This window comes from Pantherophis guttatus, chromosome 17 (genome assembly GCF_059756535.1).
Source record: "Pantherophis guttatus breed Tessera chromosome 17, ASM5975653v1, whole genome shotgun sequence".
Classification (NCBI taxonomy): domain Eukaryota; kingdom Metazoa; phylum Chordata; class Lepidosauria; order Squamata; family Colubridae; genus Pantherophis; species Pantherophis guttatus.
In genome coordinates this window covers 7,502,941-7,530,000 of record NC_142079.1, presented here as the reverse complement: position 1 = coordinate 7,530,000, position 27,060 = coordinate 7,502,941, and the positions used below count along the sequence as shown (strand labels likewise).

At 38.9% G+C, this 27,060-nt stretch overlaps 1 protein-coding gene and 1 long non-coding RNA gene across 3 annotated transcripts in view; one reads left to right on the top strand and one right to left on the bottom strand.

The window, feature by feature from the left end:
* LOC132709596 (carbonic anhydrase 15-like) overlaps positions 1–27,060 on the top strand; it is a 108,409-nt gene that overhangs the window by 67,008 nt on the left and 14,341 nt on the right. Inside the window, exon 8 of one of the 2 annotated variants that reach the window (XM_087880204.1) lies at positions 4,639–4,693. The exons of the other annotated variant lie outside the window; for it this stretch is intronic. Coding sequence (XP_087736330.1) covers positions 4,639–4,677 — 39 coding nt within the window. The 3' untranslated portion in view covers positions 4,678–4,693. Of the gene's footprint in view, positions 1–4,638; positions 4,694–27,060 lie in introns of those variants that run through there. 2 annotated transcript variants of the gene reach the window in all.
* Positions 21,229–24,647, bottom strand: LOC148111669 (uncharacterized). Its single transcript, XR_015730260.1, has 2 exons — positions 24,607–24,647; positions 21,229–21,747 (listed from the first exon to the last, which is right to left on the bottom strand). It is a non-coding gene; the product is annotated as an uncharacterized LOC148111669 (long non-coding RNA).

Sequence of the window (27,060 nt, the reverse complement as noted above, 5' to 3'; positions counted from 1 at the left end):
CTAGATAAAATGATTTTAAGAAATTTGAAAACCAAGTCCCTATGAAATGTTGCCTGAACAACATGTTCTCCTTTTTTTTTAAAAAATGAAAGAATATAGGTTCTCTTTTTCCGACAGTGTCTTTTTAAAAAAAAAAAAATTTCCGTAATACTAGAACACGCTAACATTATGTGAAAATAGCCACCTGTCAGTTTCCTGAAAGTTGTCTTCCATTATGAAAAAGACCCAACCCTACCTCATTCTCAGATTTCTTTAGAATTTGAGATAGTTTTGAGTTTCGTAAGTTAATGGAAAGTGCTGGTAATATATTTTTTTGGGGGTTGCATATCTTTTTCTTACACGTCTCAGATTAACTATACAAGAAATCTAAGGGGCAGATTTAGGCCTCAACAGATTATCAGGAAAAAAAAAAACTATTTATTTTCTTGAAAGAAGCTATTTTATTGGGGGGGAAAAGCTAAAAGCTATTTATTTCATTAAAAGAAGCCACTTATTTTATTGAGGAACGCATAACAACCAGACACATAGTGAATGCGGTAATATTCATCAATCAAATTTTATAAAGTGGTGAGAAATATAGAAACAGACAGATGGTGTTTTATGAAACAAACATTTTCAAATAATAAACATTCCGCATTAAAACACCAAAACAGAACGGAGAATTCAACAGATGGAAGCTATGAAGAATTTGCCTTCCGATCGATAGAGCATCATGTAGTGTATTTTGAAGATAATGCCTTAGGTCTAAAAAAACAGAGATGAAACAAATAATAAAAACAGCCATAAATAATATGATGTTGTATTTGAGCCCGAACACAACATGCTTCACTTGATTGGCCAAGAGGTAAATGTAGCAGTTAATAGTCTGTAACTTCCTCAATTTTCTGTAAATGCAAACATTTCTTAATAGTTGGATGATGCTGTGAGTATGCTTCAGTTCTTGGCATTTAAAAGCATCTGACTTTGTTTATTCGTCTTAATGTTATTCTTTGGAAATGCATAAAAGTTTCATGTTTTCAAGTCCCTCTTGCCAAAACAAGTTTACTTTCCAATAATCACCTTGAAATGTTCCTATCGTCCTGAATGGTTTAGATGTGTTATCTTTCGTACAGTTTTATCTATTAGAGTAATATGCTCCCTTTTTCTTTCATTAATTTGTGTTCTTCCTACTCTCTGATCTTCCTTCCTTCCTCCCTCCCTCCCTCTCATTTTAGACATCCATCCATCCATCCATCCATCCATCCATCCATCTTAACCTTCCTTCTTTCCATTTTAAACATCCACCCACCCATTAATACATCCACCTTCCTTCCTTCCTTCCTTCCTTCCTTCCTTCCTTCCTTCCTTCCTTCCTTCCTTCCTTCCTTCCTTCCTTCCTTCCTTCTTTCCTCATCACTTTGACCAGATTGGGTTCCTATATCATTCTTTTCAAGGTTTAAACTTTAAGCATGGTTTATCGAGTAGACTATAGTAAGCTGGGACCATATAGCCTAGTTTACAGTCAACACTACACAGAGTCGCACAAGTTGTGAAGCAAAACTCAATTAGCCACACATGGAGTGCAATCAGCCCATCCAAAAGATTGTATAAAATTTCCAATTCAATTTTGGATTTATGATGGCTTTTAGCCAGCAAAGATTGCACAGAAGCAAGAAAAGAAAATGAATAGAAGCCTTTTTCTTGACCAACAAAACATTCATCCAGACCCTAACTTTTTGGCTGCCATTTTAGATGAGAGCTGGTTGTATAGATGGAAGGACTCTATTTAGCAACAAGGCAGTTTTACGATATTGAAGCCATATAATCCATGTATACATTTATATATATAATCCATATAAATCCATCCATTGAATCCAAATAAAGCATAAATATTTGATTGGGTTTTTAAAAATTCTTGTGACTGGTTTATTTTTTAAAGAACCACTTGTATCTCAAGTTCCTTATATAAAAGTAAAGGTAAAGGTTCCCCTCGCACATATGTGCTAGTCGTTCCCAACTCTAGGGGGCAGTGCTCATCTCCGTTTCAAAGCCGAAGAGCCAGCGCTGTCCGAAGACGTCTCCGTGGTCATGTGGCTGGCATGACTCAACGCCAAAGGCGCACGGAACGCTGTTCCCTTCCTACCAAAGGGGGTCCCTATTTTTCTACTTGCATTTTTTTTACCTGCTTTCGAACTGCTAGGTTGGCAGAAGCTGGGACAAGTCACGGGAGCTCACCCGGTTACACGGCACTTGGGATTCGAACTGCTGAACTGCCGACTTTTCGATCGACAAGGTCCGCGTCTTAGCCTCTGAGCCACCGTGTCCCTTAAGTTCCTTATAAAAGATCTTAAATAAAAATGTTCTTATTTTATTAAGAAGCAAATTCCCTGAGATTCAAAGACAGTGCAAGAAATGAATTCTAGTTGTTCTTGTTTGATATTAAAGGTTTATGGTAACAACTAAACTAAAGCAGACATTTTGTTTGCATCGAAGTATTTAAATGACTGAAGAATAATGACAACTGTGCAACAACTCTTGAATCTTTTAAGTTCCTAATTTTTAAAAACAGTTCTTTAATCCTGAAGGATTTTTTAACCAGCCACAACTTCTTCAATCTTTACAGACTGATTAGTTCACTTTGTATCTCCAGATTCCTTCCCTCTGTACTTTTTTTTGGGCATACCAAATATCGAAGCTTAAACTTGGGTGTTTTCTTACGTTTACAATATTTTCCATGTCTTTCTTTTGTCTGTGTATAGTTTCTGCTATACAGAAACTATACTGTATAGTATCGTTACTTAACCTTCCTTCTTTATTCCTTCTGGTACTTTATTATATCTTTAAAAAAAAATTCAGAGTACGTTTACAAAACCTTTTTAAAGGCGTCACTTCTAAATGAAAATTAAAATATTGCCTTACCACATAAAACTTGAATGCCTTTGGAATAATTGATTTTATTTTGACAAAGCTTTGCTGCAGCTGATTGATACATCGGAGCAAACCGATTCAGATCAGATCAATTCAATCCAATCAATTAGACTTCTTCCTCCCATTCTTTTTAAGATCATCTGGACATGTGCATTTACAGTATATCTAATTGTCCAAACTGACTGGCATGGCCTACATTGAATTAAGCTGGATATTTGAATTGGCTCAGACCAGATTCACACAGGTATAATATTTTTCTAAGCAGCAAAAACAAAACTCCTTAAAAAGCTCTAAAAGAGATATAAATAAGTTTTTATTTATTTATTTATTTATATTTTATTGGATTTCTATACCGTGCTACTCCCAAAGGACTCAGGGCGGTGAACAGCCATAAGATAAAACACATAAATACAAAAATTTAAAATAGAATAAAAACGAATTAAATAATTTGGCTGAAACAAATTTAAAATACCCAATAATTTAAAAACAAATTAAAATTTACATTTAAAAGGGGAGAAGATTTAGGCCAGGCCAGCTTAATGAAATAAGAAAGTCTTGAGCGCGCTTTAAAAGTTTTAAAAGAAATTGAAAAAAAAAATGTTGTAACTTGAATATTATATTAGTAGAAAATTTTTGTAATGGACTTGGTGAGAACGAAGATAGAAGAGATAAGAGAAGAAGTTTTTGGAGATAACACCGAAATGTCAAATGGAAGAAATGAATGATGTATTAAATTTTTGTTTGTCTTAAAAAAAAAAATTTTTTTTTACAAAAAAAGAGAGAAAAGCTCCAGGGTATATAATATATGGTGATTGAACTGAAAAATGTCAGGGAGAATAAGGATTTCCTGCCTGGTGCTGTAAAGATAAAAAATAACATATCTTCCAGAGTTAGAAAACTGCTAAGGAGGAAAACGAATAGGGAATAAATATTCTTCCCACACCTAAGAAATATCTTCCTTGGGTATAAACCATAATCCAACAACAACATCTGCATTCTTCACAGACCAAATATGAATAATTTGGCAGATAAATAAATAAAATGGAAAGTGAAATGTATCTCTACTTTTAGATGTATTAGGATGTTCATTCATACCTAATTCCAACATATAAGACATACCAACTTCTATAACATTCATACCTGGTTCCAACAAAGAGAAGGACTAAGGGTGATATGATAGCCTTCCAGTATTTGAGGGACTGTCACAGAGAAGAGGGGGGTCAACCTGTTTCCAAAGTATGTAACGGCAAGACAAGATGTAAGGGATGGAAGATCATTAAAGACAGATCCAACCTAGAATTAAGGAAATTTCCTGACAGTGTGAACTATTAATCACTGAAAGGTTTGCCTTCAGAAGTTGTGGGTGCTTCATCATTGGAGGCTTTCAAAAAGAGATTGGACAGAAATTTATCTGGGATAAAATTGGGTCTCTAGCTTGAGCAGGGGGTTGGACTAGAAGACCTCTGAGATCCCTTCCAAACCTATTATTCTATGTTCCATATTCTATAAACTGTACCTTCACTTTTAGAGTTATTGAGATACCCAGTGCTGTAGGGAAGGTAATTTCCAGGCAAAGATGGCTGAAATTAACACAACTGGACAACCTCTGAAACCTTACACAGATGCCCTTGCAACTTCTGAAGACCTCTTGGCCTTCTGTCCCTTCTCCTTCCTCTTCCAACCAAGTCCTAAGAGACAGTAGATATTGATTCCATTGATTTTGTCCTGCAGGGACATCAGGGGAACAGGCCGCAGCCATGGCTAAATTGAGGAAGGATCACACAGTGAGGTTCTGGATTTTACAATTATTCTCTCATGATGTGCTTAGTTGTATCATTTCGATTGAAGAATAAAGTGGGAAACAAGTTGGGGGGGGTGTCTGAAGAACATAAATCAGGCATGTTCCTACTTTACGGTGGCTTCTCCAGTCACAGAATGGCTGCCACGATGGGTGTGGCCAGTTCAAAAGACCCATTGACTCAGAGGAAAGCTGTTGAGGTTGCTACAATCATCCACTAATTTAATTTTCTACAAATGGGGACAAAACCCATGTTGATTTTGGTTAAATAAAGACATTGTGCTTTGTGCTGATGTGTTTCGTTGCAGCATGTCAACTTCCCATGGAGTTACACTACACATACCCTACGCACTAAAGATGATTAGGGGACTGGAGGCTAAAACATATGAAGAACGGTTGCAGGAAGTGGGTATGTCTAGTTTAATGAAAAGAAGGACTAGGGGAGACATGATAGCAGTCTTCCAATATCTCAGGGGCTGCCCCAAAGAAGAGGGAGTCAAGCTATTCTCCAAAGCCCCTGAGGATAGGACAAGAAGCAATGGGTGGAAACTAATCAAGGAGAGAAGCAACCTAGAACTAAGGAGAAATTTCCTGACAATGAGAACAATTAATCAGTGGAACAACTTGCCTCCAGAAGTTGTGGATCCTCCAACACTGGAAGTTTTTAAGAAGAGGTTGGATAACCATTTGTCTGAAGTGGTGTAGCGTTTCCTGCCTAAGCAGGGGGTTGAGACTAGAAGACCTCCAAGGTCCCTTCCAACTCTGTAATTCTATATTCTACATACTTAAGATAAACCGGAAAGTCATAATACCTGCATAAAAATGATTTACTTTGATTCTCAAGGTAGACATGACTTCAACCTTTGACATGTCCCCTTTTCCAATTTCTTCACTGCAAGCCAAGAGATGAATTTGGGTTTTGTGTGTGTGTGTGTGTGTGTGCGTGTGCAAAGCATGGAACAAAACACTGTGGTGGGATTTTTTTTTTTTAAAAAAAAATAGAAATGTGTTTTTCAGTTGTGCCACGTCGCAAAGAACATGTTTGCTCCCTCTTCTTCAGCCGTCCTTCCTTTCCTGAGTCAGTGGTCCTTTCACACAGTTTCACTTCCTTTTCTGGAGATGTTTGTGAGCCTCGTTCGAGTTTCTGATTTGCTCTTCGCAAGAGCAAAAGCGTAATTTTAGAACTGGGAGTTTCCCCCTCCTCCTTTGCCCACACAGCTGCAGAGAAAGCCAGGTGGGGTTTGAGGGTGAAAGGACACGGCATCCCTTGGTAGGATTCAGCACCGATCTTTCTTCAGAAAGATTTTGCTGATTAAAAAAAAAAATGGATTAAACCATGAATTCCATGGACCTACTTAGGGCAGTGAACTCTTAAAAAAAAAAAAATAGAAACAAGAGATTATCTTGCCCATCCCTATAATAATTAGAAGACAAAACAAAAACAACTTCTAAGCAGCAACTTAGAGACTTTTAAAAAGTCACTTAGACACTTTTTAAAAGTCCCCGTCCAACTCTTTGGCTGTCTTGATGCAATGAGCTTAATTGACGTGGTAACAAATCTAGCAATGGCTTCCTCACAATATATTCATCTTCCTTAGTTTTAACACTAGTTAGTTTTTGTGTAGCTTGATAGGTGGTAAGAATTAGGCCGTTGGCTCGCTTCGTTACTCAAACATCGTATTCTATGATTCTATGGTAGGGCTGGGATTACATATGGATTAAACTCGGTGTAAACACCATACAGTTTTTCTAAGCTCAAGAAAACCAGCAACTACTACCCAACTCCATGTTAGTCTAGTCTAGCCTAATCCAGTGTTCCTCAACTTTGACAACTTGAAGATGGTGGACTTCAACTTCCAGAATTTTCCAACCACTTGCTTGATGTTCACACATCTCCAAGCTACCAAAGTTGAGAAATCTTCCTTAGTTTTAACACTAGTTAGTTTTGTGTAGCTTGATAGGTTGTAAGAATTAGGCCGTTGGCTCACTTAGTTACTCAAACATCGTATTCTATGATTCTACGGTAGGGTTGGGATTACATATGGATTAAACTCGGTGTAAGCACCATACAGTTTTTCTAAGCTCAAGAAAACCAGCAACTACTACCCAGCTCCATGTTAGTCTAGTCTAGCTTAGTCCAGTGTTCCTCAGCTTTGACAACTTGAAGATGGTGGACTTCAACTTCCAGAATTTTCCAACCACTTGCTTGAGGTTCACACATCTCCAAACCACCAAAGTTGAGAAATACAATTAAATAGAAGAGAACATTTGTAGCTCAGGGTTGAACTGTGGAGTTCTCGGTGCTATCTGAACTTGGTTGTTAAAGCACACCGCTATACAAGTAGTCCTCTATTTACAACAGTTCATTTAGTGACCATTCGAAGTTACATCATCACTGAAAAACTAACTTATGGCCATTTTTCACACTATCCTCATGGTCATGTGACCAAGATTTGGATACTTGGCAACTGAACTCATTTTTATGATGGTTGCCATGGTGTCCCTGGGGTCATGTGATCCCATTTTGCGACCTTCTGATAAGCGAAGTCAATGGGGAAGCCAGATTCACTTAACAACTGTGTTACTAACTTAACAACAGCAGGGATTCCCTTAACAAATGTGGCAAGAAAATTTATTGTTTATTTATTTATTGGTTCGATTTATATGCCACCCTTCTCCGGAGACTCAGGGCGGCTTACAATGCGTTAAGCAATAGCCTTCATACTTTTGTATATACCTGCTTAGTAGGGCTTTTGGCCCTCCCAAGCGGTGTTCTTTTTTATACAAAGTCATCTTATTGGCCCCACAATCCGGGTCCTCATTTTACCTACCTCGGAAGGATGGAAGGCTGAGTCAACCTTGAGCCTGGTGAGATTTGAACTTGCAGTAATTGCAGGCAGCTGGTGTTACTTAACGGTGCTTTAATCTGCTGCACCACCATGGCTTTTGTTTTGGGACAAAACTCACTTCACAAAAATCTCACTGAGCAACATAAATTTTGGGCTTAATTATGGTCGTAAGTAGAGAACTACCTGTAGTCTAACAAGCCATGTTTGAACTAGGCTTATAAGATAACCAGAATGATCCAGTGGGGATGGTGTTGGACTACCAAGAAGATGACTCATATCTGGTCTCTCCTGCGTCATGAAAGCCCCTGGATGACTTGAGAATGGTTGAGTATGTGACTGGCCTAAAGTCATCTGGAGGGCTTTCTGGTTGAGTCAAGATGGAGTTCACAAGACTTGCAAGTGATTCTTCTTAGCAGTGATGATCAGGTAGCATGTATAATTCTGGAAATGTGGATTGCTCAACTGTGATGGTTTTTCAGCTTGGACGGCTTTGAAAGGAGGCTGCAGAACAGAATAGAATAACAGAATTGGAAGGGACCTTGGAGGTCTTCTCGTCCAACCCCCTGCTCAGGCAGGAAACCCTACACCACTTCAGACAAATGGTTATCCAACCTCTTCTTAAAAACTTCCAGTGTTGGAGCATTCACAACTTCTGGAGGCAAGTCGTTCCACTGATAAGTGTCTTGCAACCGTGGCTACTTGAAGATGTGTGGTCTTCAGCTCCCAGAATTCCCCAGCCAGGACTGGTATAGATAATAGATTAGGGGACTGGAGGCTAAAACATACGAAGAATGGGTTGTAGGAACTGGGTATGTCTAGTTTAATGAAAAGAAGGACCAGGGGAGACATGATAGCAGTCTTCCAATATCTCAGGGGCTGCCCCAAAGAAGAGGGAGTCAAGCTCTTCTCCAAAGCACCTGAAGGCAGGACAAGAAGCAACGGGTGGAAACTCATCAAGGAGAGAAGCAACCTAGAACTAAGGAGAAATTTCCTGACAATTAGAACAATTAACTTGCCTCCAGATGTTGTGAATGCTCCAACACCGAAAGTTTTTAAGAAGATGTTGGATAACCATTTGTCTGAAAGGTTTCCTACCTAAGCAGGGGGTTGGACTAGAAGACCTCCAAGGTCCCTTCTAACTCTGTTATTCTATTCTATCAAGGCAGAATACTGTGGTCAGTTGGTTATTAGTCTGACCATGTGTCTATTGTAGTGTATACAAGGACAGTAGTTAGTTTAATGTGTAGCTTGAATCATTTCATTATGAACCTATTGCATCACATTTTCCATCTTCTGAAGGACACCATTAATTGTGAAGTCTTGCTGGGCAAGTGGAAAATGGCCGTTTTATGTGTTTTGCAAGAAATTCACTGCTTATTTTTAACTCATCCCATTTCTTTGATTCTTAGGGGGAAAAAAAATGCCAAATCCTCATTGCTTCAGTTAGTCTTCAGTTTAGTCTTTTAAATGTCTTTTCTCTCTGACTTTTCATGGTTTCTCGGTGGGGTTTTAGCAGAGAAGGAAGTATAAAAATACCCACAGCATTAATTTATGCCTGCCTTCTTACCCTTCAAGATATTTGAAGGGGCAACATTTTTTAAAGTCAATAAAAAAAAAAACAAATAAACCAGAAAGCAAACAAACAAAATCCGACGGCTGCGTGGATTAAAATAACAACGCAGACAGCAATGTTAGCAAAAGGAAGCAGTCTTGCAAATAATATGAGTCACTTTACAGGGGTTATGGACAGCAGACAATAATAAATAAATAAATAAATAAATAAATAAATAAATAAATAAATAAATAAATAAATAAATAAATAGCTAGCAAATAAACCAGGAGCAACATTTGATATTTTTCAAGAGCAGCAAGATACTGGGTTGTCTTGGCTAAAAATGAGAAGAAAGAGATTTCTATTCAATGACCATAAGAAGTGGGCAACCCAAAACAAAGTAGTATTGCTTAGAAAACCTTATTATTGATTATTAGTTGCAATGTTTGGGGAAAAAACAAAATCACAGAGTAGAAAGGGACCCGAGAGGTCTTCCAGTCCAACCTCCTGCTCAAGCAGGAAACCCTATACATTTCAGACGAATGGCTGCCCAATCTCTTCTTTTTTTTTTTTTATCGCGACAGGAACTTTACATGATATTTACACTTTCTACGGTATGTAGACTTCAGTCAGATTTAACAAATATTAAACATAATCCTGGTTATATTTGACTTTTTGGCTGCCCAATCTCTTCTTAAAAACTTCCAGAGTTGGAGCACACATAACTTCAGGAGGCAAGTCGGTCCATTGATTAATTCTTTTAATGATAGGGGAAATTTCTCCTTAGTTCTAGGTTGGTTCTCTCCTTGATTAGTTTCCATCCATTGCTTCTTGTCCTGCTTTCAAGGTGCTTTGGAGAATAGGCTTCTTTTCTTCATGGCAGCCCCTCAAGAATCGGAAGACTGCTATCATGTCACCCCTAGTCCTTCTTTTCACTAGACTAGACATGCCCAATTCCTGCAACCGTTCTTCATATGTTTTAGCCTGCAGCCTCCTAATAATCTTTGTTGCTTTTCCTTGCACACCTTCCAGAGTCTCAACATCCTTTTTATATGGTGACAATTAAGCCTTGATACCTAGCTGATGCCTTCCGGTTGAATAGCCTTGTTGATGCCTTCTAGATATTTTGGATTTCAACTCTTAGTGGCATGAATTTGTAGGAATTGAAATTTAAAACATGGGGGAGAGGGGTGAAGGTAGTCTGTCTCTAAGCATGTCATCCGCTGGTGGAAGTTGGGGGAGCATGCAACCATGATGGTCTGATCATAGATAGCATAAAAATAGAAGGGACTATTTGTAGCTCAGGATTGAACAATGCAACCATGATGGTCTGATCATAGATAGCATACAAATAGAAGAGACTATTTGTAGCTCAGGATTGAACAGTGGGGTCTCTGATATTCTCTATAAGCTTGGTTGCTTTCTTGCAGATGTTTCATTACCCAACGAGGTAACATCATCAGTGTTAGGTGATGATGATATTACCTAGTTGAGTAATGAAACATCTGCAAGAAAACTACCAAGCTCAGAGAGCACCAAGGAATCCACAATAGATATTCTAACTAAGGTAGAATATCAAAATATTTTCAAGAGAAGAAAACCAATATTTAGCTGTCAGGGTTCTGATGGATGCTCTAATTAAATCATGAGCCTCGAGCCAAGCTTTAAATGAAATCCAGTTATTTATTAGGAGCTTCATATTGGCATGTTCCCAAGTGAAGCCAGCTCTGACCCTATGTAATTTATGCCCAAATCATGACCCTATTTCCCCCCCCCCAATGTCATCAATTACATTCGCCAATGGAGCAATTTCGCGGGTTGTACAGACCACTCCCCTCAGGCCGCTGTGGATAACCCTGGGATACAGCCTTGAGAGAGATAACTCTGGAATGTGCATTTGTCTTTGGCTGCCGTGCCGTTTTGTTGGTTTCCCATCCCCCCTTGCTTATGGCAACTTGAGAGCAGGCCAGGCATACTTTGCGAGTTGACATTTGTAGTGTAACAATAGCATGGCTTGAAGTAGACATCTCACAGGACAGATGCCAAGGGAAGGGTATCATGTAGCCTGACCTAAGGCCCCTAAACCTTTCTGCTGATCTTAAGGGCTATGAATGATAGGCCTATTATAAGGATTGGACTGAGATTTAGCTGCTTCTTCTGTTCCATGTATATATGTGACCCAATCACAAGAGAATGGAATGTCTTGTTTCGATCTGAATAATGTGAGAATCCTAATATGTCTTTTGCTCAGATGTCCTTTGGTGAACTTCGTCTACATCTGGCTGATGAGCCAAACAACTTCACCCAACCTAATTAAAGCAAGTTTGTCACTCCTCAAAGTAGCTTGGTTTACTCTCTGGAGCACTTATATCAAGATGATGAGTCTTGATATCTTGTTATCAAAGTAGCTTGGTCTACTCCACGGACCACAGATGACGAATTTTAATATCTTTTTCTCTCTCTCTCTCATCACAGCTTATCATGATTTAATTCCAAAGGGGTGGTTTTTCCAAAAGGCAACTGGACTTTCTTGTTTTTCCCTCCCTTTGAAGATGTTTCGCTTCTCTTAATAATTATATATATTATAATTATATATATATATATAATAATTATTATTATTAAGAAAATTATGGAATGTGCTGAAATGAGTAAATTGACATTTGAAATTAGAGAACAGGAAGACAAACAATATTATTTGATATGGGATTTGTTTTATCAATGGATAGATAATAAAACATGGAGATGAAATATGAAATATGAGGTGGATGTAAAGAATAAAATATGTGAAGTTCTTTTTATATTATATTTATATTTTATTAAATTTCTATACCGCCCTTCTCCCGAAGGACTCAGGGCGGTGAACAGCCGGAAGATAAAACACAGAGATACAAAAATTTAAAATAGATTAAAAACGAATTAAATAATTTGGCTGAATTTAAAATACCCCATAATTTAAACCGATTAAAATTTGTATTTAAAATTTATATTTAAAAGGGGAGAAGATTTAGGCCAAGAAGATTTCTTATGAGAAATAAGCTTTTGTTACAAATTGGTACTCTGAAGATGGGATTAAGCACAAAAGAATGCTAACCGATCGACACACTGTCTGTAATTGTTTGGAATGACGATGGTTTTACGTTTTGATTTGATTTTAAAATAAAAAAAAAATTTTCAAAAAAAAAAAGAAAGAAAATGTTTCATTTCTCATCTAAGAAGAATAGAAGGATTTATAAATTTGCCCACCCATCTGCTAGAACTAAAGAAGCTTCCTGGATGAGAAGCAAAACCTTTTCAAAGGAAAAAAACAAAAAACAAAAACAAGAAAGTCCAGTTGCCTTTTAGAAAAACATCTTTGGAATAGCGATGATTTAGGGTAGGTGATTGAAAATCTCAACACAGAGGTCTTTACTCCCTTTTCATTTTACAACAGGGTTTGGCTCAGTCTCTCCTACAATGCTTTCTACTGATTCTTCTCATGTCTTGGGTGGTAATGGATGAGGCTATTTTGGGAGTGAAAATGTTGCTTCAGCTGCAAGTCCTCTCCATCCATGACTTTGTGCTCACAACCATTCATGCAGCTCACAGCTGCTCGCATCAAGGCAACGGAAATCCCCCGAAACTAACCGTCAATAGTTTTTTTCCTCTCCTTAATCAACTTAAACATGATGTATCAGCAACCGCCTTTGGTACCTAACTAAGAATCAGGAACGATACTTGTCTCTAAACCGAATAGGAGACGTCAGCAAGAACCACAAATGCTTAGATGACCACCTTCTTATGAATGGGACAAGAGTCATGAAGACCAGCATTGACTTCTGATATTAAAAAAAAAAAAAAAAGCCAACACAGATCTAGGCTGCATAAACAGAGGGATAGAATCAAAGATCACGTGAAGTGTTAATACCACTTGATAATGCCTTGGTAAGGCCACACTTGGAATCCTGCATCCAGTTTATTGTTTGCAAGCTAACTTTGGCTCATAAAGCACAGTAAACGGAAATCAGCCAGACTGAATTTTGACTTTGAGTGTTATTTGAACCCAACAATTTCATAGGAAGCTTATATCTCCCATAAATATATATTTAAATAGATCCTATACATATATATCTGCTAAACAACTCATTCCCAAGCACTGTCAAACTATTTACTAAGACTGTATTACTATAATTTTTCTCATCCTTCCTATTGCCTACCTCCTTTTCTACTTATGGCTATAACTTTGTTGCTTGTATCTTTACGATTTACATTGTTTTATTAGTTTCCTAGTATGATTTTGATTGCTTATTTAGTATCCTATAACTATCACTATGTGTTGTATTTTATGATTCATGATGAACGTATAATGACTATGGCGTCATCATGTATATCTTTTATGTACACTGAGAGCTTATGCACCGAAGACAAATTCCTTGTGTGTCCATTCACACTTGGCCAATAAAGAATTCTATTCTATTCTATTCTATTCTATTCTATTCTGTTCTGTTCTGTTCTGTTCTGTTCTGTTCTGTTCTGTTCTGTTCTGTTCTGTTCCGTTCCGTTCCGTTCTGTTCCGTTCTACTCCACTCCACTCCACTCCACTCCACTCCACTCCACTCCACTCCACTCCACTCCACTCTACTCTACTCTACTCTACTCTACTCTACTCTATTCTAGTCAAAATTATGACAAAGCTATTATAAGTTGATATCTTTCAATCTAGACCAAATGCCCAGAAAGTCTTCTCAATGTCCTCTCTGTATTTTGATTCAAGTATCCAGCCCTGGTTGACCTCACTGAACCCAACCATCAGAAGCAATTTTAGTTGCTTCTAATGCCGGGAGAAATATCAACCACCTCAGATATGCAGATGATACCACTCTAATGGCAGAAAGCGAAGAGGAGCTAAAGAGCCTCTTGCTGTGGGTGAAGAAGGAGAGTGCAAAAGTTGGCTTGAAACTCAACATTAAGAAAACTAAGATCATGGCATCCAGTCCTCTCAATTCCTGGCAAATAGATGGGGAAGTAATGGAGGTAGTGACAGATTTTATTTTCCTGGGCTCCAAGATCACCGCAGATGGGGACTGCAGCCAAGAAATTAAAAGACGCTTGCTCCTGGGGAGGAAAGCTATAGCAAATCTAGATAGCTTACTAAAAAGCAGAGACATCACCCTGCCAATAAAAGAGCGTATAGTCAAGACTATGGTTTTCCCAGTTGCGATGTCTGGCTGTGAAAGTTGGACCATAAGGAAGGCTGAGCGCCAAAGAATTGAGGCCTTTGAACTCTGGTGCTGGAGAAGACTCCTGCGAGTCTCTTGGACTGCAAGGCGATCCAACCGGTCAGTCCTAGAGGAGATCAACCCTGGCTGATCTTTAGAAGGCCAGATCCTGAAGAGGAAACTCAAATCCTTTGGCCACCTAATAAGAAGGAAGGACTCACTGGAGAAGAGCCTAATGCTGGGAAAGATTGAGGGCAAAAGAAGAAGGGGACGGCAAAGAACGAGGTGGCTGGATGGAGTCACTGAAGCAGTCAGCATGAGCTTAAATGGACTCCAGAGGATTATAGAGGATGGGAAGGACTGGAGGAACGATGTCCATGGGGTCGTGATGGGTCGGACACAACTTCGCAACTAACAATGATCTCACCAAATTTGAATCAAAAGGGGGTTTCGTTCAATTTTAGCTGAGAGTTCAGGTCTTCCATCATTATATCAATCTGGCGTTCTTGATGTAATCGTTTAAGAAACAGCTACCAGAAAAAGCAATGAGAAATAGCTCATTCTGGTTCTCATTTCACGAGAAGCTAAGCTGAAAGTGGGAAAGAAGATGTTTCATGACTAAAAAAAGCCACCTCTGCTTTAGAGTATCTTATACCACTAGAAACTTACGAAAGTCCTAAAGTGACTGAACATAATTAAGTGGAATGAAAATCTCTAGAGTGGGGATTCTTTTGGAGAATATGCCTTGGAAACATTTTTAACCCCGCAGTGAAATTTTTGCCCATGAAAAACTGTTATATTAGAACATAGAATCAAAGGGTGAAAGGGACCCTGGAAATCTTCTAATCCAACCTTCTGTTCAAGGCAGGAGTCCTTCTTCCATCCTGGAGAAATGGTTGTCCAGTGTCTTCTTCTTCTTCTTTTTTTTATTGAAAAAGTTTTATTGATGAAAAAACAACAACACAGTTTTCCCACAACCCTCCCACCCAACCCCCCTCCCACTCCCCGACTTCCCAGAGCAGAACACAAGGTATTTCTATTAACTTTTAACAATAAACTAAATTGCTTAGCCAACCGTTAAACTAACACCCCCTAAAAAAAATTTTTAACCCCCCCATAGATAAAATCCTACTTCTTAAACATAATACTTCTAATATCACTCATATAGCGCTTATACAGTTAAAAAAAAACATTCATAAGCTATTTGATATTTTTTAGTCTGATACTTATTTTGAATATAATCAATCCATCTTCTCCAGTCCTGTATATACCTTTCTTGTGTGTGATCCTTCAAATATGCTGAAATTTTAGCCATTTCAGCTAAATTGGTTACTTTCAATATCCAGTCATCAATAGTAGGCAAAAAATCCTTCTTCCAATGTTGTGCTATCAACAATCTTGCTGCTGTTATCAAGTTCAAAATCAGTTTAGTCTCTACAACTCTACAGTCCGTAGTTATACCCAGTAAAAACAAATGCGGAGTAAATTTCAATCTTTTTTAAAAAATATTCTGCATCACCCACCAAATCTTTATCCAAAATGCTTTGATTTTTTTACAAGTCCACCATATATGATAATAAGTTGCATCATCACAGTCACATCTCCAACATTTAGCTTGCACATTAGGATACATACATGATAATTTTTTTGGATCTAAATGCCATCTATAAAACATTTTATAAAAGTTTTCTCTTAAATTTTGTGCTTGTGTAAATTTCACATTTCTAGTCCAAATCTTTTCCCAAGTCTCCATCATCACTGGCTCTTGAATCTTCTTGAACCCCTCTACTGATGGAGCACCCGCAATTCCAGGAGGAAAGCTGTTCTATTGATTAATTCTTCTCGCTGTCAGGAAATTCCTCCTTAGTTCCATGTCGGAACGTCTTCCTCTGCCAAGCTTCCACCCATTGCTTCTTGTCCTGCCCTCAGGTGCTTTGGACAATAAATTGATTCCCTCTTCTCTGCGACACCTCCTCAGGTACTGGGACGATAGTATCATGTCACCCCTAGTCCTTCATTAAACTAGACATACCTAGTTCCAGGGGTGAGCTGTTGGGGGTTCACAGGGGTTCGGGAGAACTTCTAGCTAAGATTCTGTGCAGTTCGGACAACTCCCAAATCCCACTCCTGCCTGGCCCCGCCCCACCCCGCCGATCCCACCTCACCTCTCCCGGGAATCCCCATGTGGCCCCTTTTGGATGTAGGTACGGAAGGGTGTGCTCAGAAGCTCAGGGACAGGGAAAAATGGGCCTACCGGAAGTTTGGGAAGGCTGGAAACAGGCCTCCAGAGCCTGGGGAGGCCATTTTCGCCTTCCCGGAGGCTCAAGTAAAGCCTCCGGAGCCCAGGGAGGGCAAAAACGCCCCCCACCCACCGTGGTGCAGGAGGCCAACTAGGCCACACCCACCATGGCCACGCCCACAGAGCAACCGGGCAGAGAACCCCTTGCTAAAATTGCCTACTTCCCTTAATCGCTCATATGATTTAGTCTCCAGACCCTTAATCATCTTTGTTGCTCTTCTCCACTCTCTTTCTAGGAACTCAACATATTTTTGTATCATGGTGATCAGAATTGTACACAGTATTCAGAATGTGGCTTCACTAGTGCAGTACAAAGTGTTGCTATTACTTCCTATGATTCTTAAAGGTAAAAGTTCCCCTCGCACATATGTGCTAGTCGTTCCCGACTCTAGGGGGCGGTGCTCATCTCCGTTTCAAAGCCAAAGAGCCAGCGCTGTCCGAAGACGTCTCCGTGGTCATGTGGCCGGCATGACTCAATGCCAAAGGCGCACGGGACACTGTTCCTTTCCCACCAAAGTGGGTTCCTATTTTTCTACTTGCATTTTTTACCTGCTTTCGAACTGCTAGGTTGGCAGAAGCTGGGGCAAGTCACGGGAGCTCACCCCATTAGGCGGCACTAGGGATTCGAACCGTTGAACTGCTGACCTTTTGATCGACAAGCTCAGCGTCTTAGCCACTGAGCCACCGCATCCCTTAAATTCTTAGAAGACCAATTAATTTCCATTGATAGTCAGTCTGTCTTGGGAATCTGTAAAGGAACATCCTTAGGTGAAAAAAAAATAAGAGGTCTGACCAGCTATAAAATAGATGAAGTTGTTACAGAATAAAAATCTTGGATGTCACAGGCCATTTCTGGGAGCATTGATGAACAATTAATGCTGTTAGTTAATGTAATTAATGTATTGTAGCAGCATTGGTGGCTGTCTCCTCCATCACTGATCTAATTATTTTAGGAATGAGCTTGATGTAGCCTAAATCACCTGTATTAAAAGTAATTTCCTACTTAATTTTTTTAAGCAAATGGTACTTCAAGAACCAGAGCATCTCTGATGCAATCTCTCTCCATGCCTCCAGTAGCCATTCACAACTTTCTCCATCAGGGCAATGCATTTACTCTGGTGGATATTCAGGGTGACATGATATCGCTGTTCCAATATTTGAGAGGCTCCTACAAAGACAAGGGAGGGGTCAAACTATTCTCCAAAGCACCAAAAGGCAAGACAAGATACAATGGTTGGAAACTAACCAAGGAGAGAAGCAACCTAGAACTAAGGAGAAATGTCCTAACTGTGAGAGCAATGGAATAGCTTGCCTTGAGCTTGGATGCTCCATCACTGGAGGCTTTCAAAAAGAGACTGGACAACCATTTGTCTGAAATAGTATAGGGTCTCCAGCTCAAGCATAGGGGTTGGACTAGGGGACCTCCAAGGTTTTTCCAACTGTATTTATGTATGGGTCATCAGAAATGCTATGGAGCTAATGGAAACTAAGGATGGAATATTCCTTTTGCCCTTTCTCAAATCAGCTTAAAATTTCTGTGATGAGGAAGGAGAAATTCTCAAGCATTCTAAGAAAAAGGTAGAAAAACAGAGAGATATTTTGCAGAAGATGGAAATTTCTGAGAAATCCCCATGTAGATTTTGGAACAGCGATTACTATGACTCTACTGGGAACAAATCATATTTACATCTGAATACTGTCCTGTCTTAGATTTATACAATCTGATTTCCCCCCCCCCTAATTATTCTTTAAAATGCTATGTCTTCACCAAAGAAGTGATTCTATAGAAAAAGATTTTGACCAAAAGAGGAATATGACCTAGAACTTGTCAAGTTAGCATAGAAGAGATGTCAATTTCAACCAATGGTCTCCGGTTGAAATTAGTAGGTCCTATTCAAGTTATTGATTAACTATTTTTGAAATAGGAGAATGCTAAATAAAATAAAGACGACGTTAATATCAAGTTGAAGACAGAGAAAGAAAAGAGAGCTAAGTGATAATGAAGCTAAAGGTCACTATTAATTAGTGATCTATAAGCTAGTGGCAATAGATAGACAGGTTATCCCTTTGAAGATGAACCACAGTGACACACGTTGATACAAAAACCTTCCTTCCTTTCATTGAAGATTTCAATAGTATGTAATTGAAACCTACTGAGGTCAATAACTCATCGATCTTGATCTTACCTAGCATTCAAGTAGACTCTTGAAGAACAATTGTTGACACGCCTACACCTTTCTAAACAATCCACAGTTCCATAGAGAATTAAGGAATCCCCAAAAAGTGTACTTACTTCGTTCATGTTGGCTTGACAGTTCACCATCAGTGTACATCATGAAATATTCAACTGGACGTGGTACCTTTATCCCTGGAAGAAACATGAAAGATCTGGACATTTGATCAATGCATATGGAAGAACCGTAGAATGATACATCCAGTCTAAGAGATGTAGAATATGTGTCTTCAGTGAAGTCTTGCTCATACCTTTGTAGATCTTGTTCAGATGGTTTCTTCTCAATCACATCTAATGTGCTGGGCCATTATTTGTGTGTGTGTGAAGTGCTCCAATTACCTGCTGGTTAACCCTTAGAGGGGAGTCAATGCTAATTTATTAAATAATGCACTTAGTGGCAGAGAGTTATAGTTAGACTTCATATAAAACAAAGATATGTATGAAGTAATGAATTGTACTGTTCCTAGAATTCGTGGGAAGGATATCAATTTGCATTGTTTTGATGGAACTTTGTTCATGTCGATGTCCATCCGGACATCTTCTGTGATCTATGTATGTGTCTGTTAAACAGGGACTTCCATAGTCACATGTAGACTTTTTATAAAAGGTAAAGGTTCCCCTCGCACATATGTGCTAGTCGTTCCCAACTCTAGGGGACAGTGCTCATCTCTGTTTCAAAGCCGAAGAGCCAGCGCTGTCCGAAGACGTCTCCATGGTCATGTGGCCGGCATGACTCAATGCCAAAGACACACAGAACGCTGTTACCTTCCCACCAAAGATGGCCCCTATTTTTCTACTTGTGTTTTTTACAAGCTTTCGAACTGCTAGGTTGGCAGAAGCTGGGACAAGTCACGGGAGCTCACCCTAGTTTCGCGGCACTAGGGATTCGAACTGCTGAACTGCCGACCTTTCAATTGACAAGCTCAGCATCTTAGCCATGAGCGTCCCCTAGACTTTTTATAAATAGACTTATTAGGAAAGGGTCATCAGGCATCAATTATAACGGATCCATTGGATTTGAATGGCCACCTGTAACAGATCAAGTAGGTTTCCATAAAGTTCACAGATGATCTTTTATGAAAGACCTACACAGGAATGTACCCAAAGGAATGAAGTTCATGGGATAAGAGCAATGGAGGTACAGCTCAAAATGGCCCCAAAACCATGAGATTCACTACCCATAATCTTAGCTGGAGTATCTATAAATGGTTACCATGTGTCTTACTTAGCTTTTCGATCAGTATTGATCTCCAGGAATGGGGATCTTTTTTGGAAGTTGGGCTGAGGAATAATTTGATGGACCTCTAGTACATGTCACCATTGCAATGGTTATGTTCTCACATGGATTGATCTTCTTGTGTTCCCAGGAAGGCTAAGCTCTGACAAAAATCCAGATCCCTATTATTATTAGTATTTGTTATTTATTATTAATTTTTTTGGCTGCCCACCTACCATCATATTCGTACAATACTATGAATACAATAATATACATGTTATTGAAATCTGTTTATTCATAGTGTTTGTACTCTCCAGAAAGCATTCACTGATTGATCAACCATACTTAGGTTGCAGATTTGTGGACTTCAATTCCCAGAATCCCTGAGCTAACATGGCTGGCTCAGGAATTCTGGGAGTTGAAGTCCACAAGTCATAAAAGGGCCATAGTTGCCCACCCTAGTCTAAATCAAAAGTTAATGGGCAACATAGAGAAGAGCGGAATCATAGATTAAAGTCTTAATTATGTGGTCAGCTAATTTCTAGATTGTCCTCGAAGGGAAGAATTAAGACAGACTTGAGAGGTTGGAGAAGAGACACAATCTCAAGGCAGAAGTTCAAATGGATTATGGCCCAGACCTGATTTCTTTTGGTTTGAAAATTACCTCAGATCATTGAAGAGCACCAGATGCACACATAACTAGTTCAACCACATCTTCCCCATTTAGGAGAAAACACAATGCATTTCATTTAGAGGTGGATGAAGACTTTGTGTATGTGAGTGAGATAACTTAAAGAAGCTCCGTTCAACATCTTGTTCTCTTCATCTTTTGGAATATCTGGAATCAGAACTAAATTTCACTACTAAGGGTTGCCTAACTAAGCTTGTATCTTGGATCTGATGAGCCACTGAGAATGAGAGAGGCCTCTAACAGGTAGTCCTCGAATTATGATCACAATTGAGCCCAAAATTTCAATTTGGATCACATGTCCAGGAAGATACTGCAATGGTCTTAAGTGTTAAAAAATAGTCATAAGTCACTTTTTTCCAGGGTAGCTTCGATTGGTCACTAAATGAACTGTTATAAGTCAAGGGCTGCCTGTACATTGATCTGGGCAGAATTCAATGTATATTCTAAATGCAATTTGATTTAAAAAAAAAAAACTACAACAGGAAGAATGAAATATACCCATCTTTATTAAACTGCTAAAGGTGGAAACTAAGAGGCCAAAGGAAAGGGGGTAGATTTCAAGGGGTTTAGGCATGGGGAGGTTACAGACTGTTAACTCGACATTGAAATAGATGTTATTGATCAAACTAGAATTAGGAAAGGGGAAGAAAAGAGAAAAAAGGAGGGTGAGAGGAATTCATGATAGAATTAACAACTTCCAGATTTTCGCACAGTCTTCACAAAGGTTTGTCCTCCATGCGTCACTTCACAGGTGTATTCGTTATGATTTTGATAGTCAGAGGTGCTCAAGGTCAGGTAACTGCTGGCAAGGTATTTGTCACCCTGCTTGGTAGCTTTGGTTGTCTCCACGCCGGATGTGATCTCTTCATTGCCACCCTTCCATTTCAGGCTGAAAGCAGGTGGGTAAAAGCCATTTAGGAGACACGCCAGGGTGGCCTTATTCTGGCTTTTGATCTCTTCCTCAGATGAAGTATAGGCATTCACCGTAGGTGATACTGTGGGTTGACCTGAAAGAAGAGAAATTGGTTTAAGCTTTGAGATATAAGAGCAAAGACTGACCAAGTTTGTAGGCACCTTGTAGTCTGATCCTAAGTCCCTGAGCAAGTTCCTTCAACCCTCGAATCTCTTGTTGTCAGGCCTGGAAGCCATCTTTTTCATTGGATCTTCAGGCCTGCCACATTTACTACTACTGTGGTAAACTGGGAGGAGGGATTGTATGGAGCATGGGTGATATGTAATCATAATAACATTCCTTTCTCAGAGAGTCAAGGACATCTTGCCTTGACATCAGGGTAAACTAGTAAGTGCTTAGAACTATGAGAGTCCTCTATCAAGTAAGTACCATAAGGAAGTCCTTGTAGCTGAAAAATAAAGAAAAATTATGCAATAAGAATAATTTGGACCAAACTTAATTCATCATGATAAAAATATCTTAGGGTGATGGATTGGAGAAGGTTGATCCTTCTTAAAGAGTATTCAAAGTGCTGATTTTGTGCTAGCTACCTGATGGCCAAATAGATGTTCTCAGAAAGAGTCCATTAGTCAACTTGTAAAGTAATTTCTAAACCTGGAACTGAGTTGGTAATGCAACTACAGTAGTGGCCAAAATTGTGGGAACCTTTTGGGAAAAGTGTATTTTCTAAAACTAGCCAATAACGTCCCTTTTCTTTGGAGTAGTACCATAAAATTATATATCAATGGAAAGATAATTTAATCAAGAATGCAATGCAATAACTTATATGAAGGATTTGCTATTAGAATAGCAGTTACAAAGAAGAAAAGTGAAACGAGATCTACAAAAATTATCACCATAAAAAAAACACGAGATATACAAAAATTGTCACCATAGAAAAAAATGAGATATACAAAAATGATCACCATGTCAGTTAATCCTTAGTTGGGTAACCTTTAGCATGATTTACGGCCTTACAACGTCTTCCCAAGGAGTGAACCAAGTCTTTTAGTTCTGCAGCTGCTATAATGTCAAACCAAGATTGAATGATGGCTTCTATTAACTGGGTTTTATTGCTGGGTCGCTTCTGACTAACAAGTTTCTTTAGTTGGCTCCATAGATTTTCAATTGGGTTAAGGTCTGGGCTATTCCCAGGCCATTCCAGTAGTGGAATAGGATTATCTTGAAACTCCAAAAAAATAAAAATAAAGTGGTGTTATTAGCCATCAAACCTCAGAAATACACTTTTCCCAAAAGATTTCCACAATTTTGGCCACTACCGTATGTTGACTCTGTGATTGCTCCAGACTTGTCATAACGCAGACAACTCAACCTTTCTACAGCATTAATGAAAACACATCCTTCCTAAGAACCTTCATCCTGACATGCTGGTTTTGTAGATGCAGGGATGTTTCTTCTCAACGATGAAACAGTTTATCTTGTTAGGTCCTCACGAGAATCATTATCTTTTTCCTGGGAAACTTTTTTCACTGAACATGAGAAGGAATAGAGTTGAGGATTATCAAACCTTCTCATTGACTTCAGCCCAACTTTCTAAGAGTATTGAAAACAACGTCATTATTTTTTTTGGAGGAAGTCAACAAAAGTTAGCAACCTGCAAAGATTAGATGGTTTGCTGGGGTTTATACAACAATAAAGTGAAGAGCGCAGATCCTTCTGCAGGTGCCCATTGCATGGTGATAGAGGACAGAGAAGAATTAAATGAGCATTCTGAATCCCTTTGTCTACCCTACCTTGCCTGAAATTTCTTCCCTCTCATAGAGATTAAGCAAAAAGTAATATTTGCTGTTCATATCTCAACTCAGGGCTGTTTGAAACTTGCAAGTAGCACATTTTATTCCCCCCTCCTACTATAGATAGTTTTGTTTCCAGATGAAAAATAACTCACAATGATTCTAAGTTAACCGTAGAATTATAGATCATAGGGCTGGTAGGGACCTGTGGAGGTCTTCTAGTCCAACCCCCTGTCCAAGGCAGGAGAATGTATAGACAACATGTATATCCCCAGACAAACACTATCAGTTTAACCATTTCACCTACAAACGCCTATATTATTTCACAACGTTTTTAGCCCAATTCTTGATAGAAGAAGATTCTTGTTCTTAGATTGAAATGAAAAAAGTAGATGAGGAAGCTAAGGTACATAAAAAGTCTAAAACTTTCTAACAGCCATCTTTCCTTCAAAATCAAGATTGTTGGTTAAGTATAGAATAGCTGAAGCAAAAGAATGTGTGGTTAGGTGTCTCCTAACCTGGCTTTCTTTTGACATTACATGGAATTAATTATAGTTCTCAAATGCATGTTGGATACCAACATAATGAGCTAGAAGTATCTGAGTTGGGACCTACAGCTCAGTTTTGATGAAGTATTGTTAGAAAGCTGCCTTCAAAGTTACCTTTCCGTTTTTACCCAACAAAAGATGGAAACAAACATTTTTGAACAGATTGTGGCTAAAGGTGACTGACAGGCAAAGTGTAGATTGATTTGATTTTAGGACTCGACTCCTAATTTTTCTCCAAGTCAAAAAAATCCCTTCCCTTCCCACTCAGCAGAAACATTTACAATTCCATAATTTTGGCACCGCTTGGTTACGAAGAGGGACCCCCCCCCCGACAGCTGAAATGCAATTTTCGGTTACGTTTGGCATTATCGAGACACGTTCTTTCAGACTCCGGATTTCTAAATAACATCACGTTGGTCTAAGAGTGGAGAAAGAGAAGTTTGATTTCGCCAATGTTCTTCCACAAGATTAAACATTGGAAAATTAATCAGCAATGATTAGGCAAGAGAAAAGGTTAAGGTCTGCTAGACAAAGAAAAAGAGGAAAAAGTCATGGAAAATCTTGACAAAATTGCTACGGAGAAGGAAAGATTAGAAAGATAAATGGACTTACCAGTGACGGTTAATTGGGTTCCACCTCCGAAGACGAACCACAGTGACATATACCCATACAAAAACCTGCCCTCATTTCACAACATTTCACTGAAGATGGATCCCAACTTGGACAATTACTGGGCTCCATAAAATGTCAGAATGGATTGCAGCCATTATTGTATCCTGGAAGAACAAAAATGGTTTGGTGTAAGTGGTTCATGCTTGGACATCACTGAAGCCATTCATGGTCAAGAAGATCATTCAGGACAATCCAATGGATACGATCCACTGATAGGTGAAGAAAACAGAGCCATCATTCCTTTTACATTGAATTATACAGAAGAGTCACAAAATAGCTTCTAGTGATATAGCCAGTTGCAGAAGACTGAGAAGTGTTTTGGGTAGGCAGAATATTGTCTAAATTGAAGTGGTTTCTTATAAATTAAACCTAAGGCACTATGCTCGTTCTTTGGGTGTAAGGACCTCCCTGATTACCTGTAAGGCAACTCTTCCAGAAACGTATTTTAATTAACCATGTAATGAACACCTTGGCTGTCCATGGAAGGTTACACTTGGGTTTTTGTTAGCTAGAATTCAAGGGACATAATTTCCACCAAGAGCAGAATTTTCAACTGGAATTCATGGAATGGACCAACCTTTGCATTCCTTCTGTGGGTCGTTCCTTTTTGTGTGTTTATTTGTAAGCTTCTTTTTGTCTTCTGATGACCTTATGTTCTACAGGTGCTGAAATGTCAGTTCCATAGTTGTGCATGGGACAGGCTATTGGGAATTAATTTATTTCTGATTACAAGTTATGATTTTATTTTATTTATTTAAAACATGTATATAGCCACCCATCTTGTGGTTCCCATTTGATGTATCTACTCCATCTGAGTTCCATCTGTTTCAAGACAAACAGGTTTTGGTTATGCTTAGGTCAACATCCATAGATTCATGCTGATCTTTTACAATGGAGCTTATATGAACCGGCACTGAAAGCTCTGAAAGAAATGAAGTTCATGGAATTCCGAAGGTGCTTTTTCAAGAGGCAAGTGGACTTTCTGGTTTTTCTTCAAAGACGTTTCTTTTAGAGCTGAAGAAGCTTCTTGGATGAGAAGTGAATCGTCTTCCAAGAAAAATCAGAAAGTCCACTTGCCTCTTGAAAAAGCATCTTTGGGACAACCACAGCCTGGATGATGGAGAATCTCCATAGACAAGTTCATGGAACGATAACAAGGGGTGCCACTGATCAACAATAATTATTGACCAGAGTAGTGGACACAGGTAGTATTGACCAACATGTTGTTGTGATCCTAACTTGAGAAGATGGTACTTTTCCATCAGCTTTGTCTAGTAGATCTTAGGAAGAATGAATGAAATCATGGAAATGCTTTGGGTAAAGCTAAAGAAAAGCTTGATGGCCCTTGATCCATTTCATAATTCGATTGAGAAGAGGTCATCGTATGGAATGCTGTTCCTTGAGAACCTTGTGGTCTACCCCTTGGCATGAATCAATCCTCCTCCCAACCTAGACATCTCACTTGTGAAATCTTTTCTTTAAACTTTGTTATGAAGAGGGATAGTTGTACATTGGGGGGCTGCCTCATTGGCGTTAAAAGCCAATGGTAGGCTGGTTTGGAAACACCTACAACCTGCCTTTATAGACTTTGTTGTTCCTAGTCCTCTGAAGGAAGGATTCATATCAACGTTTTTGTGTCTTCCAAGTCCAAAACAACGCCATATTCCAGGTGTACCTCTCTGAGGTGCAAAGAGTTTGGTCTAGACACGAGAGGTCCAAGATGTTCTAGATGTTCTTCTAGATCTGAAAAAGTAGGATTACCTTCAGCCCAGTGCTAACCTACAAATAGTTCCTGATTGGTTATCCTAGACCTCAAAGTTTTGGATGTGATCTAAACATGATCTATCGTTGTTTCTTCCCCCTTTGAGATATGTTGGGTCTGCAATTTCCATGATCCCAAATATACCATGACCACTTTAACATACTCCAATATAAGGAAGACACTTATGAGAAATGTCACATTCCAAGCACAATAATGCTATCCTCATATTCATCAGGTCCTGAGCAACAGTGGTAGAGTGTGAGTTTTAATCTTGGAATATTTTTTTCCCCCAGATCAGGTAATACAACTGTCTCTTTGTGTCTAAAAAAACCTTAACCATCTGAAGAGAAAGATGGAACAGTGTGGGAAATTTAATTTCTGCTGGTTTCATGGACACAGAGAGAAGCCAAAATCTGTAGGTGGAAAGTCAAAAGTTTTAATTCAACCCTATCTGGTCTCATATATGATTTAAGAAGTCTACCACTTGAAAACTTTGAAAGGGATACCTTTGCTGGTAGTAAGGTCTACAATTTGTCTTTTCTCATCTTGAATCTGAAGAGCCAAGGATTATAGGATGCTGGTAGAATAAAACATTGGTTTTTTTTAATCCATCAGGATTACATATTTATAGG